Source organism: Rosa chinensis, chromosome 3, assembly GCF_002994745.2.
Source record: "Rosa chinensis cultivar Old Blush chromosome 3, RchiOBHm-V2, whole genome shotgun sequence".
In the NCBI taxonomy this organism is placed as follows: Eukaryota; Viridiplantae; Streptophyta; class Magnoliopsida; order Rosales; family Rosaceae; genus Rosa; species Rosa chinensis.
Genome location: NC_037090.1, coordinates 3,029,006 through 3,047,636, shown reverse-complemented (window position 1 = coordinate 3,047,636; position 18,631 = coordinate 3,029,006). Strand labels below are relative to the sequence as shown.

The 18,631-nt window shown below is 39.4% G+C and overlaps 3 protein-coding genes and 1 non-coding gene across 8 annotated transcripts; 1 reads left to right on the top strand and 3 right to left on the bottom strand.

Moving 5' to 3' along the window:
- The first annotated feature begins 671 nt into the window (after positions 1 to 671).
- On the top strand, positions 672 to 2,028 carry LOC112192579 (late embryogenesis abundant protein D-34). The gene is made up of 4 exons (XM_024332375.2): positions 672 to 935; positions 1,050 to 1,112; positions 1,471 to 1,767; positions 1,852 to 2,028. Exons 1-4 carry the CDS (start codon positions 711 to 713, stop codon positions 2,026 to 2,028), a joined length of 762 nt encoding a protein of 253 aa, XP_024188143.1. The 5' UTR covers positions 672 to 710.
- A 7,816-nt stretch (positions 2,029 to 9,844) lies between these two features.
- On the bottom strand, positions 9,845 to 10,005 carry LOC112195549. Its single transcript, XR_002934606.1, has one exon. It is a non-coding gene; the product is annotated as a U1 spliceosomal RNA (small nuclear RNA).
- Positions 10,006 to 10,356: 351 nt separating this feature from the next.
- LOC112192411 (cysteine synthase) lies at positions 10,357 to 13,663 on the bottom strand. Of its 3 annotated transcripts, none has more exons than XM_040516496.1 (11): positions 13,502 to 13,663; positions 12,522 to 12,576; positions 12,295 to 12,404; positions 12,100 to 12,157; positions 11,719 to 11,982; positions 11,507 to 11,644; positions 11,351 to 11,402; positions 11,136 to 11,215; positions 10,944 to 11,003; positions 10,725 to 10,805; positions 10,495 to 10,581 (listed from the first exon to the last, which is right to left on the bottom strand). In XM_040516496.1, exons 2-11 carry the CDS (start codon positions 12,558 to 12,560, stop codon positions 10,495 to 10,497), a joined length of 969 nt encoding a protein of 322 aa, XP_040372430.1. In that variant the 5' UTR covers positions 12,561 to 12,576; positions 13,502 to 13,663. The 3 variants fall into 3 exon arrangements, with proteins under 3 accessions (XP_040372429.1, XP_040372430.1, XP_024187905.1); XM_024332137.2 differs by having other exon boundaries at positions 13,497 to 13,661; XM_040516495.1 differs by lacking the exon at positions 13,502 to 13,663 and having other exon boundaries at positions 10,357 to 10,581.
- Positions 13,664 to 14,135: 472 nt separating this feature from the next.
- On the bottom strand, positions 14,136 to 18,629 carry LOC112192410 (cysteine synthase). 3 transcript variants are annotated; one of them, XM_024332136.2, is made up of 11 exons: positions 18,242 to 18,629; positions 17,730 to 17,789; positions 17,504 to 17,613; positions 17,309 to 17,366; positions 16,305 to 16,568; positions 16,093 to 16,230; positions 15,937 to 15,988; positions 15,380 to 15,459; positions 14,773 to 14,832; positions 14,556 to 14,636; positions 14,136 to 14,417 (listed from the first exon to the last, which is right to left on the bottom strand). In XM_024332136.2, the coding sequence occupies exons 2-11, from the start codon at positions 17,766 to 17,768 to the stop codon at positions 14,331 to 14,333; spliced, it is 969 nt and encodes a 322-aa protein (XP_024187904.1). In that variant the 5' UTR covers positions 17,769 to 17,789; positions 18,242 to 18,629; the 3' UTR covers positions 14,136 to 14,330. The 3 variants fall into 3 exon arrangements, with proteins under 3 accessions (XP_024187904.1, XP_040372436.1, XP_040372435.1); XM_040516502.1 differs by lacking the exons at positions 14,136 to 14,417; positions 15,380 to 15,459 and having other exon boundaries at positions 14,620 to 14,636; XM_040516501.1 differs by lacking the exons at positions 14,136 to 14,417; positions 14,556 to 14,636; positions 14,773 to 14,832 and having other exon boundaries at positions 15,380 to 15,470.
- Positions 18,630 to 18,631: the final 2 nt, after the last annotated feature.

The following is an 18,631-nucleotide window of genomic DNA, read 5'->3' as shown; positions in this document are numbered from 1 at the left end:
TGAGAGGATTCTGTTATGTGTAAAATAGAGTAGGAAAACCTAAACACTTTAGGAATCCTGGCCACTTGCGGAAAATATTACACATAAACAGGCAGATTCAGTATGGACTACGGAGTACTTAAAGTAATGTTGATAATCCCAGAGAGAGAGAGAGAGGAAATTAAGGTAACCCAATTCCTTAATGTACTTGAGTTTCGTGTTGGTACTTTATTGTGTTCAACTGCCAACTGGAGCGCTGACCACCGAGATATATAGAACCAACCCTACACCATGAATTTTGCCTCAAGAAACTGAGAAACTCATACCCTAATTTAAACAGAGAGAACCGCTTAGAATAGTCAACTAACAAAGGACCTGGTTCAAGTAGGTAGAGTTTTCTTTGTCAACTATATATTAAGGCTTAATTGGGTTGAGCCTAATTAACCAGCCTGCTAATAGCTCCCCCCCTGTTATCACGTTGAGTACGGTGACCGAGTCAAGATCTTTGTGTTTTCCGACGCCACGTGTCACCACCTCAACCATGCGAAATTGCGAACGCAGACCCTTCTTTGAAAACCAACAGTTCACCTGAGAATTCGCCGATCAGTCTACATCACTCTTCACCCTAATCCAACCAAACTCCTCCACGTGTTACCCCATGCACGTGTATATTAGAGCCTCATGGTTCTCTTGTAATCGAACGTTTGGACAAATTTCTCTGATCCAAAAAAATGAGCCAAGAACAGCCGAGGAGGCCCGTCGAGGATGAGCAGCAGGGGGGTGACCAATACGGCGACTCTTATCTCGAGCTCGCGGCGAAGGTGGTGGCTGATAAGGATGCAGACTCCGCCGTGCAGAGCCCCGTCGGTCTGAAGCTTATTAATGCAGATGACTTCAGCACTAAGAAGACTGAACATCCCGGACGGCGAGTTGTTCCCGAGTCAGTCGGCGGACAGGTCCTATATCCGTTGTGTTCTTTTTGCAGAAGCACAAAAATTTTCGACTGATTATTCACTTTATAATTTATATTGTTTCTTCTTCTTTTGTTTGGCCTTGTTGATTGGTTTTAGGGTACGAGTCAAAATTCAAGGCAAGTAGATGAAAAGGAAAGGAAAATCTGTGAATTAGCTAAGGTATAAACTTTCATTCTAAAACCACTTCGTTAAATGATACTAAAAACTGAAGGTTATCATGTACATCAGATATTCAACACATTAGATCATCGACAATAAAGTTATTGTTTGAGTGCTAATAAGTCTAGCGAATACATCAAATAATTACATAAAAAGAAACTAAACGTATCATAAACATATCGAAAACCAGTCAAAGATTTGCTAGTTGCTGTAATTGATGAGGGAGAGCATTGGAAATGTTGGGGAACATTTAGATGCCAAATTTTGACTTGAACTTGAAATAGTAAGGTGTTCTATTTCTTTTTGTGTTGCACATGAAACTGTATGAAGAAGTATATTTGTTGTTTGTGAAGGGTAGGTTGTTGTGCAATACAGCCAGAGAGGTCATTTGTCAGCACTAATAACCGGTCAACCTATTGGCGGTGCTAGCAGTCAAATCACCATCGGCGAAGCCTTGGAGGCGACCGCCATGACGGCTGGACAGAAGCCGGTGGAGTGGAGTGATGCGGCCGCAATTCAAGCCGCCGAGGTTAGAGCCACTGGCCGAACCAACATTGTACCCGGTGGTGTCGCTGCCGCAGCTCAATCGGCGGCAACTCTCAATGCTAGGGCTACGCGTGACGAGGACAAGACAAAACTTGCTGATATCCTTGCGGTATAAGCAATTGTTCACTATGCATAAATATTTTGGCCGTCTATTTGTCATACCCTTATTGAACATGTGTGCGATGATTTGTAGGATGCAACTTCAAAATTACCGGCAGACAAACCGGCGACACGAAGGGATGCTGAGGGGGTGACGGGTGCAGAAATGCGAAATGATCCATATCTGACCACCCATCCCACCGGTGTGGCAGCTTCGGTGGCTGCCGCTGCTAGGCTCAACCAGGGTAATAGCATTGAAGGAACAAAATAGCTGCATGCCTTGTATGTATTTGGAGTACTTGGAAGTGAAAAGATTGATTAAAATTTAAATAGTGGATTGTATTGCATGTGTTTTGATTTGTAGCGATCAATGTTTTCCAATCTTATGAGGGGAGAACTTAATATGTACAAATGTAGTTTTCTTGTGTATATGAATAAATTATCCAAATACATGATTATGTGAATAAATTTGAGGTTCCCAATTTTTTTATTTTTTTTGAAAAGGTTGAGGTTCCCAATTTGAAGCCTATTTTCTAAATAACATGCACTAATTAAACAGGTCGATATAATCGATCTAATGGTAGAAACAACCAGGCAAAGCATATTCGAAGCCTAAACAATTTAGCTAGGATCGTGCCAAGTGTAAGCACTCTCATGGTGTCCAAGCTCTACTTTCGCCACGTTTCCCATGCACAGTGTGTCGTGTCCAAATGCAAATGCACCATGTATACGTATACTAAATCTCCCAAAGGAAAATGATTTGTGGCCTCAATGAGGCCTAAGATTTGTGGCCTCAATCTTAAGTGTCATGCCATGTCATCTACACAAATCCTCTATTTGTCAAATTATGCCACGTAATTCTTGAGAAAAAGACCATCTTATCATTCTAAAATCTAATGACTCTAAATTATTTTGGTTTTCTACCTCAAAAATTATTTTGGCTTTCTTCTTAAAAAAATGGCTTTCTTTCATTTCTTTTTCATTACACTCATGCTTAGATTTAAATAACAATTTTTTTTTCTTCAATCAAGAGTAGAAAAAATTTCATGAAATTTAGTCAATAGATCTGCACGTACATTCGATTAACAGATTTGTATAACACATGTATATGAATTCAACCTTTGTTGGGTTCCTGCAAATTTTGAAAATATAATGTGAAAAATACATATTCATATAATTGTATTTTTTCTTTTGTTCATTGTTTTCTCTTTATGTAGCTAGGGTTTAAAAGTTAGATATGAATTTATTATTTTTTGTTTGTCTTTCCCTTATATTTAGATTGTAGATGTTAATTAATAGTTGCTAACGTGTAATTTTTTCTTACCTCTTAATTTAGACATAAGTATTTCCCAAATTCAATTTACTAATGCTATATTTTTGTGGATGAAATTAATCAATATTTGGAAAGAAAAGTTAACGTCTATTTCTTGACACATAATTCAATATATTAATGCCATTTGGGAAGAAAAATTAAAGGAAAAAAATTAATTAAATGAAGAAAAATATTGATCAAATAATCTGTAGACATATCCCTTAAATTAATATATAATTAATAGCTGATATTTTTTTTTCACCTAATTAAATTCATTAATGTAATTTATTCACCTCCAAACATCTAAAAGGAAATGTAAAAGGGTAAAGTTGGTGTTGAAATAGTATGATGTGGCAAGATATATTATATGGAATTGAAAATAAATTTTTATTTACTTACATGGCATGACACCTAGGATTTGAGGCCACAAATCTTAGGCCTCATTGAGGCCCTATATCATTGCCCATCTCCCAAATCCCCTATGGTTTTTCTCCTCTACTCTGCAACCTGAACATTCTATCAAATACTTCAGACAAATTTCAGTTTCAAATTTGCAGTCAACTACAAGATGAGCCAAGAACAGTCAAAGAGGGTTCATGATCAGCAGCAGAAGGCCGTGAAATTTGCGGACATTTTCCCTGCTGTTCAGGGAGAGGTGGCGGACAAAGTGGTGGCCCCAAAGGACGCAGCCACGATGCAGACGGCAGAAAGCGAAGCCGTCGGGCTGATGCAGAGCGGATGGCGGCCCAATTGAGGAACAGTTAGATCGTGCTAAAGGAGAAAAACGAAAAATGACTAGTAGACAGGAAATGGCAGTTCGGTGTCTGATTGGGACACACCTTACCTTTCCGGAAAGGGAATCGCGCCAGAAACAAGACTCATGGCTTAGCCATGAGCTATAGCATTTTTCGGGCTTTTGGAATCGTTTAGGGCCTCAAAATGGCATTTTTCTATTTTACCCGTTTTTGGTTTTCTTAGTTATTTTTGGGTTGTTTTCGTTTTTATCCATGGGCCTTAGGGTTTCGTTGTTAGTCGCCCTAGGGTACTTTTCTCTTATTTATGCAGCCGCAAGCGGCTGCAAAATGGATCTTTCATCTTTTAATCAATAAAATAGAGATTTTCTCTTTTATCTCTGGTGGACTCCAGAATCTTTTGCTTAGGTCTATTGCTGGTAAACCTAGTTATCAATCCGACTGCGTCAGGTGGTATCAGAGCAGGTCTTCCCTGTCTCTTTTATTTGCCTTAGTAGCAATGGGTGAAGTTACAAAATCAGATATTGAAGCTCTTACAGCAGCGTTTACCGCTGCCATCAATTCCATGAATAATTAGATTGGAGAAATTCGTGGATTGTTGGGTGAGAGGAACAACAACAACAACAACAATAATCGGCATAGAGGTGGGGAAGGAGGCCAGCGAGTTAGGGCTCCACGTGGTGAAGTTGTTGATAATACATCAGAATTTGAGCCTGAAGAAGAAATTTTACAACATGAACAACATGGACAAGCTGACCCGGATTACAAAGTCAAAGCCGAAATTCCTTTCTTTTCTGGCAATTTGGGTGTAAAGGATTATTTGGATTGGCAGCTTCAGGTGGACAGATTCTTTGAGATTATGGAAGTGCCTGAACACAAGCAAGTTAAGCATGTTGCCTAGAGATTGAAGAGTACTGCTGCAGTATGGTGGGATAAGTTGCAGAACACTCGAAAGAAACAGAGGAAGCAGGGTGTTAGAACATGGCGAAGAATGAAGCAGTTGATGATGGAGAGGTTCTTGCCAGATGATTATGAGCAGATTCTATATAGGCTGTATATTGAATGTGTCCAGGGAACTAGGACGGTGGCTGATTATACTGCTGAGTTCTTATGCTATTCGGAGCGTAATGAATTGGGAGAAACTGAAGGCCAGAAGGTGGCTCGCTATATCAGTGGGCTGAAGCCTTCCATTCAGGAGAGAATTGGGTTACAAACTATTCATACTATGGCCGAAGTTACAAACCTAGCATTGAAAGCAGAGTTGTTGGAGAAACCTTCACGAGCTTCTTCTTTCCAGATGTATAACTACCAAAGGAGTGCAGATTTGGTTAATGCCTCAACTGCCAAGGGTACAACTACGCTGCAGAGAGCAAAAAACGCTTTTAAAGCTTCTAACCCTCCTTTTAAAGGCGCGGGCAGTTCTAACAATTCTAGTGGTGCTCAAAATAGAGCCCCGAATTAGAGGTTTAATAATCCTTATGCTAGACCTACAGGAGATGTCTGTTATCGATGCAACAAGCCTGGGCATAGATCTAATGTGTGTCCTGAGAGGAGACAAACTGCCCTTATAGATGATTATGATGAGGATGAAGAAGAAGTTGGGAGAGGTGGCGATTATGATGGGGCTGAGTTTGCGGAGGAGGAATCCCCTGAGAAGGTTAACATTGTGTTGCAGCGGGTTCTACTATGTCCTAAAGAAGAGGGGCAGCGGCGCAATATTTTCAGGTCACTTTGTTCCATTAATAACAAAGTGTGCAATTTAATTGTGGATAATGGAAGCTGCGAAAATTTTGTAGCCAAGAAACTGGTGGAGTATTTGCAGTTACCTACGCAGCCTCATGAGGCACCTTATTCCCTCGGGTGGGTCAAGAAAGGTCCACAAGTTCGAGTTGTTGAATCCTGCAAAGTACCGGTATCCATTGGTAAGCATTATAAAGATGAAGTTTTGTGCGACATTATTGATATGGATGCTTGTCATATTTTGTTTGGCCGACCTTGGCAATATGATGTGGATGTTACTTATAAAGGCAGGGACAATGTGATGTTGTTTATGTGGAATAACCATAAAATTGCTATGGCTCCTGTGTGTCAATTTGAGAAATCTGGTGTGAAGAAAGGGGAGAGTTTCCTGACCTTGTCTAGCAGTGAACTTGAGATGGAGAGGGCCTTTAAAGAATCTGAGGTTTTCTGTCCAGTGGTGATAAAGGGGTTGTTGTCTGCAGAAAAGGAAGAAGTGGTGATTCCCAAAGAAGTGCAGGACATGTTGGGAGGATTTAAAGAGTTGATCTTGGATGAGTTGCCTAACAAGCTGCCACCTATGAGAGACATTCAACATCAGATTGATTTGGTGCCTGGAGCTAGCTTGCCCAATCTGCCACATTACCGAATGAGTCCCAAGGAGAATGAGATTTTGAGAGAGCAGATTGAAGACTTGTTGAAAAAAGGGTTCATTCGAGAGAGTATGAGTCCTTGTGCAGTTCCAGTCCTCCTTGTCCCTAAAAAGGGCAATCAATGGCGGATGTGTGTTGATAGCAGGGCCATTAATAAGATAACTGTGAAGTACAGGCTTCCTATTCCTCATTTGGAAGATATGCTTGATGAGCTAGAAGGTTCCAAAGTGTTTACCAAGATAGACCTTCGAAGTGGATATCACCAGATTCGAATCAAGCCAGGGGATGAATGGAAGACAGCTTTTAAGAGCAAGGATGGCTTGTACGAGTGGATGGTTATGCCATTCGGGTTGTCTAATGCACCCAACACTTTTATGAGGCTTATGAACCAGGTTCTTCACCCTTTTATAGGTTCCTTTGTAGTAGTGTATTTTGATGATATACTGATCTATAGCAGGACCAAAGAAGAACATCTGGTGCATTTGAAGCAGGTTTTGGGAGCTTTACAGGAGAATAAACTGTACATCAACTTAAAAAAATGTACATTCTGCACCAGAAGTTATTATTTCTGGGATTTGTGGTTGGAGAAGAAGGCATTCAGGTTGATGAAGAAAAGGTACGAGCAATAAGAGAATGGCCAGCTCCAAAAACAGTTTCTGAAGTGCGGAGTTTTCATGGTTTAGCTACTTTCTACAGAAGATTTGTGAAGAATTTCAGTACCATTACTGCCCCTATTACTGAATGTTTGAAGAAAGGCAAATTCCAATGGGGAGAGGAACAAGAGAAAAGTTTTGCTCTAATCAAGGAGAAACTTTGTACTGCACCAGTTCTTGCTCTTCCTAATTTTGACAAGATATTCGAGGTTGAATGTGATGCTAGTGGCGTGGGAGTAGGTGCTGTGTTGTCACAAGAGAAGAAACCAGTAGCATTCTTTAGTGAAAAGCTGAGTGAAGCTCGTCAGAAGTGGAGTACTTATGACCAAGAATTTTATGTAGTGTTCTGGGCATTGAGGCAATGGGAGCACTACCTGATTCAGAGGGAGTTCGTACTGTTCACCGATCACCAAGCCTTGAAGTACCTCAATAGCCAGAAAACTGTGAATAAAATGCATGCAAGGTGGGTGAGTTTTCTGCAGAAATTTCCTTTTGTGATTCAACATAAATCTGGTACTCTTAACCGGATTGCAAATGCTTTGAGTAGGAGGGCGTCCTTACTGGTCACTTTAGCTCAGGAGATTGTGGGGTTTGATCTCTTGAAGGAGTTGTATGAGGAAGATGTTGATTTCAAAGATATTTGGGCCAAGTGCAGCAATAACAATGCAGTCGCAGATTTTTATGAGAATGAAGGATATTTATTCAAGGGCAACAGACTTTGTATCCCTAGTTCTTCATTGAGGGAGAAACTGATCAGAAATCTGCATGGAGGGGGATTGAGTGGGCACTTGGGCTGAGACAAGACTATTGCTAGCCTTGAGGAAAGGTATTTCTGGAAACAGTTGAAGAATGATGCAGGAACTATTGTGAGAAAGTGCTACACCTGCCAGGTATCTAAGGGTCAGTCCCAAAATACAGGTCTTTATCTACCTTTACCTGTTCCTAATGACATTTGGCAGGACCTTGCTATGGATTTTGTGTTGGGCTTACCCCGTACCCAAAAGGGAGTGGATTCAGTATTTGTGGTAGTTGACAGGTTCTCTAAGATGGTGCATTTCATCGCATGTAAGAAGACTGCTGATGCTTCTAATATAGCTAAACTGTTCTTCAGGGAAGTGGTTCGTTTGCATGGAGTTCCCAAGTCCATTACATCTGACAGAGACACCAAGTTCCTTAGCCATTTCTGGATTACCTTGTGGAGGATGTTTGGAACATCTTTGAACCGTAGTAGCACAGCTCATCCTCAAACGGATGGACAGACAGAGGTTACTAACAGAACTTTGGGTAATATGGTCCGAAGCGTTTGTGGAGATCGACCCAAACAGTGGGATTATGCTTTGCCCCGGGTGGAGTTTGCTTATAACAGTGTTGTGCATAGCGCCATAGGGAAGTCACCATTCTCCTTAGTTTATACTACTGTTCCTCAACATGTGGTTGATCTGGTGAAGCTTCCTAAGGTTCCTGGAGTTAGTGTTGTTGCTGATAGTATGGCTAGAGATGTACAAGCTGTTCGAGATGAAGTTAAGGCCAAGCTGGAAGCAACTAATGCTAAGAATAAAGCTGCAGCTGATAAACATCGCAGAGTGAAATTGTTCCAAGAGGGTGATGACGTGATGGTATTTCTGAGGAATGAGAGATTTCCTGTTGGTACCTATAACAAACTGAAGCCCAGAAAATATGGTCATTTTAAGGTGCTGCGGAAGATTAACGACAATGCTTATGTTGTCGCTCTACCTGATTCTATGGGTATCTCTAACACTTTTAATGTGGCTGACCTACATGAGTTTCGTGAAGATGAGGTTCTTTATGTAGATGAGAACTCGGGTCGGGCAAAACCTCAAACGTGGCGCTGCCGCGACTATGCAGTCCGCTGCTGCACAGAATCAAAGGGCTGGTCATGTGGGACCAAATGACATGAATATTGTCCAAGATGACTTTACCATAACGGAGACTGATCTTCCCGGCCGCCGTATTTTCACGGAGTCAGTCGGTGGACAGATTTTAACTCTTTTTAAACATTCTCCTTAATCCTTATATACGTATATTAGGTGCTAGCAACGTTTAAATGTTATTGTTATGATAAACTTTGTGTTGTACGTAACTACATACAAGCTCCTAAATTTGAACACTTGATTTCTTCTTTGTTGTGACTTGTGAGTAGGTTGTTGGTGAATATATCCAGAGAGCTCCTTTGGTAGCACCCTCCACTGTTCAAGTTAGTGGCGGTCAAATCACCATTGGTGAAGCCTTGGAGGCTACTGCTATGACGGCCGGAAAGAAGCCCGTGGACTGGAGTGACGCTGCTGCAATCCAAGAAGCTGAGATTAGAGCCACCGGGCGACCCAGCATTGTACCTGGTGGTGTGGCTGCGGAGGCTCAGTCTGCCGCAACCCTCAACGCTCGGACTATGCGCAATGAGGACAAGACCAAACTTGGTGATATTCTTGCGGTATGAAAAATTAATTAGATTGACATTCACCAAAAGTAAAATTGGAATCACTTCTATATGCAAATAAAATGTTGTGGTGTTCAATAGCAAAATTGGATTTACCAAATGGTAGCATGTATTCGGTAATCTATCAATTATTCTATGGCAGGAAGATGTTCGTGTCTTCTTTTAAATAGCCTTACTGAACGTATCACTGCCCTTGCTTGTAGGGTGCAACCGCAAAACTACCAGATGACAAACCAGCAACACTGCGAGACGCCGAGGGTGTGACAGATGCAGAGATGCGAAATGATCGATATCTGAATACACATCCAACATCCAACCGGTGTGGCAGCTTCGGTGGCTGCAGCTGCTAGGCTAAACCAGGATGATAGCAACATACCAAAGTAGCATACATCAGGATCTGTGTTTAATTATAATCTGCGGTCGCCTATAAATCCAGTTCTGTACTTTCACAATCAAGTTACTCTACAAATAGTAAGAAATTCAAGTGTAAAAACGCAGATGCGGTTAAAATTTGCAGTAGATTTGACAGGGGCTGCGCGAACGCAAGCCCCCACGGTAAGAAATTATGACGTTGGAGCTTCTACTTGAGAAGACCATAGGCAAGCACCCCTCCAAAGTGCAATGGAGGTCACAAGTCTAGGCCATGAGCCTTTTAGATCGCCCATTGACCCCGTCCAGGTAAGTAATTTATTCGTTCGCGCTTTGCTTCTTCTTATAGTACCATGATGACCTTGCCTGTTTCTTCTTTCCCGATGTGGGACACGAAGCACTGCCAAATATTGTACAGATGTGCTCGGTGCACAGAAACTGTAGCTTGTCTTTTTGAGCTTGTGAGCGCACAATGGACAAAACTACTCGTGCAACTCTCACATGTTTGAAGGAAATACTCTTGGCAACTGAATTTGTTTTAATATTGGCTCAGAATTTGAATGGGTTTTAAATGACGTAAGAACAAGGTCTCCTAGTTAGTTCCTATACAAGGCACCCAACCAAGATTTCTCACGTACGTACGAGACGGATGGAAAAATACTGAGAAAGAGGATAACAAGGATCTGTAAAGTGGTAATAACAATAAAGGCTTCACGGTCATGATGCCATACAAACAAGTAGTCTGTATTACTTCAATGAAAAAGGACCCGAAAGCGCAAAGCAGTTTATTTACATGGGCAACGCTATCAAAATGTCATGTTTTCTGCCTCATGCCTAATGGTATCAAAGAGTTCAGTAGACAGGTACCGCTCTCCACAACTGGGGAACACGACCTGTGGACACAGAAATGAATGCAGAAAATGTTGATGGAGATTCGGATTAACAAATAAAAATACCGTTAATATATAACTACTCTGAGCCAAACGATTTGAACCAAATAATGCAATGAACAATCTAAGAGGCAATGAAAACTTACAACTATTAGTTTTCCGGCATTTTCTGGCCTTTTTGCCAACTTTATTGCTGCTGCTGTTGCAGCACCAGATGAGATTCCCACCTGCAAACATTTTTCAAAAATAAACCCCAATAACAATATCTTTCGAACCTATAATAGATGACAATAGAGAGTAACGAGTTCCTGGAACCGCCATAATCAGAATGATGATTTCAACAGAAAGAAAGAAACTGTACTTACCAAAAGACCTTCTTTCAAGGCAAGTAGCTTAGCAGTCTCAATAGATTCCTCACTGGATACCTACAAAAACATGAGCATAAGAAATCTATTCTTGTACTATCATCTAACATAGATCAAATTATACAATAAAGAGCAAGCAGCATTTCGCATGCAAAATCATCTGACCAACAGTTGATTCATTTTCAGACTTACTGGAATAACTTCGTCTAGCAGGCTAACATCGAGAACTTGAGGTATGAAGCCAACACCGATTCCTTGGATCAGATGCCTTCCTATATATGAATGTGAGTGCACATTATGTATCCGCAAATCAATTAGTGAAGTATGGGAGGAGTCTCAAATACTGTATAATAGCATATTGCTTAATGTTATATACACTCGCACAAGGGAAGCACAGGTATACTAACCAGGTGGACCTCCATTCAAGACTGCACTCTCAACTGGTTCTACACCGCAAACCTAGACATAAACAAAAGAAATTGTACCATTAGCTTAGATTAGACCATATACTGTAACAACTCGCACTCTAAATATGCATATGATGTTATGTACAAAGTTGAAACCTTGATCTCTGGATTTTGCTCTTTAAGAAATTTCCCTATACCGGTTACTGTGCCACCGGTTCCTATCCCTGAAACCAAGATATCAACTTTCCTTGCTGAGTCTCTCCAGATCTCTGGGCCAGTGGTTTCATAATGAATCTACACCAAGGATAATGAAACAATTCATAAATCCTCTCAACCATCTAGTCAGGTCACAGTTACTGCAATACTACCTTTGGATTGGCAGGATTTTCAAGTTGCTGAAGCATATGACTATCAGGCGTGTCACGAAGCAACTCCTCGGCCTTATCAAGAACTCCCTTAATACCTTTGGCCGAATCAGTGAGGTATACCTCAGCTCCAAAGGCTAGGAGCACAATTCTTCTTTCAAGACTATATGTTGATGGCATGACTAGCTTCAGCTTGTAACCCTTGCTAGCTGCTATGAATGCTAATCCAATGCCAGTGTTACCACTTGTGGGCTCAACGAGAACAGTCTTCGGTGGACATCAATATGTATGTCAAGAAAAAAGAAAGTACGTAAGTTGAAACTTGAAACACTGCAAAACTATTGTGCAATAGATATGGGCATATGGCAAGACTTAATTTCTAACCTTTCCAGGAGTTATTAGACCTTTATCCTCCGCATCTTTGATCATACTATGTCCAATCCTGCATTTACAAAATTTAAGGCCAAATGAGTGTAGATTAGTATAGATTCGACATCTTTAATTGCTAGGTTGTATCATTCCTGGGCGGCTGGGCGAACTGAAAAGATTATTTCAAGGAAATAATAACAAACACTATACCTGTCTTTAACACTAGAGCAGGGTCCCATCATCTCTAGCTTGGCAGCAATACGAGCTACACAACCTTCCACAACATTGTTCAGGTATACCATTGGGGTATTTCCAATTAACTGGGTAAACAAAGTAAGAGGACCAAAAGAGACCATAGCATAAGCCAAACAAATCGGTGCACATAAAAAAGGAGGAAAAGCACCATTCTACGCTCAAGTTTTAGGAAGAAATATTACTTCGGTGACATCTTTCTTGATTGCACATTGGCTCTCCATAGCTTTAAGCTGCAAGCTGATAAAGAATTGATAGAGTGAAAACAAACGTCGAAGAAATGCATTCACAAGTTGCTGGTCTCATGCACAGACGGAAACTACTAGGCTACAATGACATCAAGGTTAACTACTTTGTCTTTCAATGCTCTTGCGAAAGATTTCAAAGTGACTCAACTCCAGTGCATATAACAAACTTGTACTAAATGTGGCTCAGCATATCCATATACAGTATTTGCACAGACCTAGAAAAGGAGGCTCATCAACATCGCAGACATAATGTGCTCACAGATGTGAACTCGCGGAATATGTTACAGAAAATTCTAAAAGTAGATTTAAATTCATCGCTATTGCAACACAACGAACATAAACAAAGTTGCAAATGTTTCAATGCACGAGCAAGAAAAATTAATTTCCAAGATTCTGATATTTTAAAGACATGGATTTTAGAACAGATGGTCAAATTGTTAACAACCAAAACATACTGATCATCTGAGCTAAACAGATGAAGATGTCAAATTTCCAGTAACAAGTTCAGTTACCCAATAATAATTCAGCACAATCTTTCTGAAAACAAACCGTCCAATTCCAAAAGCAAGTAAAACAAACCACTCAACAGAGAAAGAACAGCAATAGCTTAGGGAACTTCACCAATGTGAAAAGAAGCACACTTCAAGCAAAAATGATCAATCTTTTGCACCAACTAGTAAAGCAAGACTGATTGTGCAGAAATTTCAGACAAAAATAGAAACCCAAAACTTAAAAATCCTATAATCCCCAAACCCAAAATTAACCAACAGAAGCTGAGCAACCAATAGTAATAGGCAGGTATACAATAAAAAAAAATTCAAGAAAGAGTCCAATAATGCACAATTTGATGCTAAATGGAAACCCAGATAACTGAAAATGAAGCTAAGAACCAGAAAATCAAAGAGAACAAACCTAACTGGAGGCAAAAGAAAGCGGTTGAGTTGTTAATGCCACATATTGTATTGTTTCTGAGAGAGATAATGCTTAACAGTTATATGCAAGGGACTTTGGCTCCTTGCACTTCTATGGGCCTAGTGGAAACCTTTTTCTTTTCAAATTCTTTAATAAATGTTTCAGCCAACCTAGTCATTGTCTTGTTTCATATCATCATATGCATAAATAGTGACTAGACAACTTTTTTTTTTTTTTTTTTGCTAGGAACTATAATGAAGCAAAACACAATTTTGCAGGAACCCAATTGCAGAAGTCCATGGCCAGCTTGAATTACAGCAATTGTCTGAATTCCTGTCTCAAACTGATCAGCAGCAATTGTCTGAATTCCTGTCTCAAACTGATCAGTCCATTCAGGAGGAAGAGCATCAAATGAACTTTGCCAGTAGTTGGAGATGTTTGGTTCACACTGTTGGTTCTTTTAAGACCCATTTGTGGCACTTACCAGATGCAACCTTTCCCATTTGTGACTACTTGAAGATGGGTACGCAAACAATCACACTCACTCCTTTTGACACACTTGGAGTAACACCAGCAGACGATCAGACGATTAGTGAAAAGTTAAATATTGGAATGGAACCAATGACTTCAACATCAAAACACTTGAAATACTATATATGTATTATTGATGGTTTGAATAGAAGTGTGTTCAAGATAAACAGACAGAGAAAGAACCCTTAATCCAATGAGGATAACAAGGATCTGTGAGTGGTAATAACCATTTACGGGTCCATAGTCATTATGCCATACAAACAAGAACTAGTCTATGTATTATTTCAATTATAGGCAACGCTGTCAAAAAGTCATGTTTTCTGCCTCATGCCTAATGGTATCAAATAGTGCAGTAGACAGATACCGCTCTCCACAACTGGGGAACACGACCTGCGGACACAGAAATAAATGCAGAAAAGGTTAATGGAGATTCGGATTAACAAATAAAAATACCGTTAATAACTACTCTGAGCCAAAGATTTGAACCAAATAATGCAATGAACAATCTAAGAGGCAATGAAGACTTACAACTATTAGTTTTCCGGCATTTTCCGGCCTTTTTGCCAACTTTACTGCTGCTGCTGTTGCAGCACCAGATGAGAATCCCACCTGCAAACATATTTGAAAAATGGACCTCAACAACAATTGAAAGATTTCGATCCTATAATAGATGACAATGGAGAGGAAAGAATTTGGAACCGCAATAATCAGAATGATGATTTCAACAGACAGAAACCATACTCACCAAAAGACCTTCTTTTAAGGCAAGTAGCTTACCAGTCTCAATAGATTCCTCACCGGATACCTACAGAAACATGAGCATAAGAAATCCGTGCATGTACCATTTATCTAACATAGATCAAATAATACATACTGCCATGTAGAGGGCTGGGGTCCAAAAGGAAAAGGTGAAAATGAAGGTATCCAACCACTGCTTGAAACTTGTGTCTACTAACCCCCATACAATCTCCAAGTAAAGAGGAAAAAATAAACTGTCAGGACTGATCGACAGACTTAATGAAAGAGCAAATTCTTGTTGTAAATACCATGTCTATTTCTTTTCGTCTAGACAAGTTAAAAGTTCCATCAGTAAAAGGTCTTGATCATTATATGACTTCATAATATGCCGGTAAATCTTATTTTGACTCACATGAGAAGGAATAATAATGAGCTCCCAAATGAAATGCCAGAGCAATGCTAGACCAATAGGCTATTGTGTCCATATGATGGGGTAAAGTAATGCTAGAAGTTTTCATTGCAAAAACGCAGCAAGAACTTGTACAACAAAAAGCGAGCAGATCATTTCACATGTAAACTGATATGAGCTGCAATTGAATGATTTTCAGACTTACTGGAATAACTTCGTCTAGCAGGCTAACATCAAGAACTTGAGGAATGAAGCCAGAACCGATTCCTTGGATCAGATGCTTTCCTATGAATGTGCTTGCACATTATCCACAAATCAATCAATTAAGTATAGGAGGATGCTCTTGATAATCAGGGAAGGTAATCAAGTGGCAGATGCTCTTGCTAATATTGGTTTATCATTGTCTGCATTGACTTGGTGGGACGAGCCTCCTCATTTCATTCAGGACCAATGTCAACGAGATAAGCTCGGTCTCCCTAACTTTCGTTTTCATTAATTTGTCATTTCTCTTTGTGTTAGTTGTATTGTTTAAATTTACTGTCACTCACATTGTTCTCCAGGGGTTTGGCTGTTGTGCCATCCTATTAGATCGTACATTATTTTTATTTCAATAAATTTGGGGTGGGAGAGCACTTTGCTCTTCCCAACTCCTGTTTTAACCAAAAAAACAAAAGTACAGGAGGATGAAGTCCGGAATACTATAAAATAGCATATTGCTTAATGTGTTATACACTCGCAAAAGGAAAGCACAGGTATACTAACCAGGTGGACCGCCATTCAAGACTGCACTCTCAACTGGTTCTACACCATACACCTAGACATAAACAAAAGAAATTATACCACTAGTTTAGATTAGACCATATACTGTAACAACTCGCACTCTACATATGCATATGATGTATATGTACAAAATCTAACCTTGATCTCTGGATTTTGCACTTTAAGAAATTTCCCTATACCGGTTACTGTGCCACCGGTTCCTATCCCTGAAACCAAGATATCAACTTTCCCTGCTGAGTCTCTCCATATCTCCGGCCCAGTGGTTTCGTAATGAATCTACACTAAGGATAATGAAACAATTCATAAATCCTCTCAACCATCTAGTCAGGTCACATTAACTGCAATACTACCTTTGGATTGGCAGGATTTTCAAATTGCTGAAGCATATGACTATCGGGTGTTTCACGTAGCAACTCCTCGGCCTTATCAAGAACTTCCTGAAAACCTTTGTCCCCATATGTGAGGTGTACCTCAGCTCCAAAAGCTAGGAGCACAATTCTTCTTTCAAAACTATATGATGATGGCATGACTAGCTTCAGCTTGTAACCCTTGCTAGCTGCTATGGATGCTAATCCAATGCCAGTGTTGCCACCTGTGGGCTCAATGAGAACAGTCTTCGGTGGACATCCATATGCATGTCAAGAACCAAGAGATAAAGTAAGTTGAAACTTGAAACACTGCAAAATTTATGTGCAAAAGATAGGGCTGTCACTCGATCAGTTCGAATCGGTTATAGGTATTACCAACTTCAAAACCAAAGCTTTCGGTTTCAAAATTGAGCTACCAATTACCAACCAAAATTTTCGGTTTTTAATTATATCTATCAAATTCGGTATTTCGATTTTCGGTATTACCAACTTTAGAACAACTAATTCTTTATAATATAAATTAGAATGAACAAAACTAGGTTTTTGAATTTTATAGTCATAAACTTTGTATTCATCTACTAATTATTGCTTTCTTTTATATATATGACATCAAGTTTTAGCAATTTTCAATAAAACTAGGTTATTTAACTATCTTTGAGTAGGTTACTTAAAATACATGTACTATTAATATAATATATGTAGTAATGTTCATACTATTATAAAAGTTTTTATGTTTATTTCTTAATATACATGTATATGTATTGAAAACTGTTGTATATAAATCTAATATTTAGATAATCAATATATTCGGTATTTACCAAAACTAAACCAACTTTTTCGATAATTTTCGATTTCGGTTTTATTGGTCTCGGTTACAAAAAAGTCGGTTTACCAAACCTAAAACATCGGTTGGTATTCGGTCGGTTTGATAATTACCAAACCAAGTGGCAGCCCTAGCAAAAGATATGGGCATATTAATTATTAACCTTTCCCGGAGTTATCAGACCTTTATCCTCCGCATCCTTGATCATACTATGTGCAATCCTGCATTTTGAAAATTTAATGCCAAATGAGTATAGTAATCTCAATCATAGATTCGACATCGATCTTTACTTGCTAGGTTGTATCTTCCTAGGCAAACTGAAAAGATTACTTCAAGGAAATAATGACAAAGAATATACCTGTCTTTAACACTAGAGCAGGGTTCCATCGTCTCTAGCTTGGCAGCAATACGAGCTACACAACCTTCCACAACATTGTTCAGGTACACCATTGGGGTATTTCCGATTAACTGCATAAACAAAGTAAGAGGACCACAAGAGTCCACATCGTAAGCCAAAAAAAACGGTGTAGATAAAAAAGAGGTAAAGCGTCATTCTACGCTCAAGTTTTGTGAAGAAATATTACTTCGGTGACATCTTTCTTTATTGCACATTGGCCCTCCATGGTATCCTTTCAAACTGCAAGCTGATAAAGAATTGATAGAGTGAAAACAAACGTAAAAAAAAAATGCATTCACAAGTTGCTGTTCTCATGCACAGACAGAAAATATTAGGCTACAATGATATCAAGGTTAACTACTTTGTCATTCAATGCTCTTGCAAAAGATTTCGAAGTGACTCAAAATAGTGCATATAACAAATTTGTAGTAATGTGGCTCAACAAATCATATACAGTATTTGCAAAGCCTAGAAAAGGAGAAAGAGTCCAATGATGTGAACTCGCGGAATATGATACAGAAAATTCTAAAAGCAGATTCAATTCATCACTATTGCAACCAATAGTAATAGGCAGGTATAAAATAAAAAGAAATTCAAGAAAGAGTCCAATGATGCAAAATTTGATGCTAAATCAAAACCCAGATAATTGAAAATGAAGCTAAGAACCAGAAAATCAAAGAGAGATAATGCAAACCTAACCTTATCTCTGCGAAAAGATATGGAAGAAAAAGAAACTGGTTGAGTTGTTAAAGCTAAATATTGTTATTGTTTCTGAGAGGGATAATGCATCAGAGGGTTGAATGCAAGGGACTGTGGCTCCTTGCACTTCTATGGGGCCTACTGGCAGCCATTTTTTTTTTTCAAATTCTTTAATATTTGTTTCAGTCAAGCCAGTCATTGTCTTGTTTCATTTTCATGCTTTTCCTCCACTGTATATAAAACAAAAATGCATGAGGCACTGGGCAGATGGAGGGAAGAGAGAGAAACATAAATAGTGACCAGGCGTCGTTTTAGTTGCACATATTTACACGAATAATAGAATCAAATAACAGAACACATATTTACACGAATAATAGAATCAAATAACAG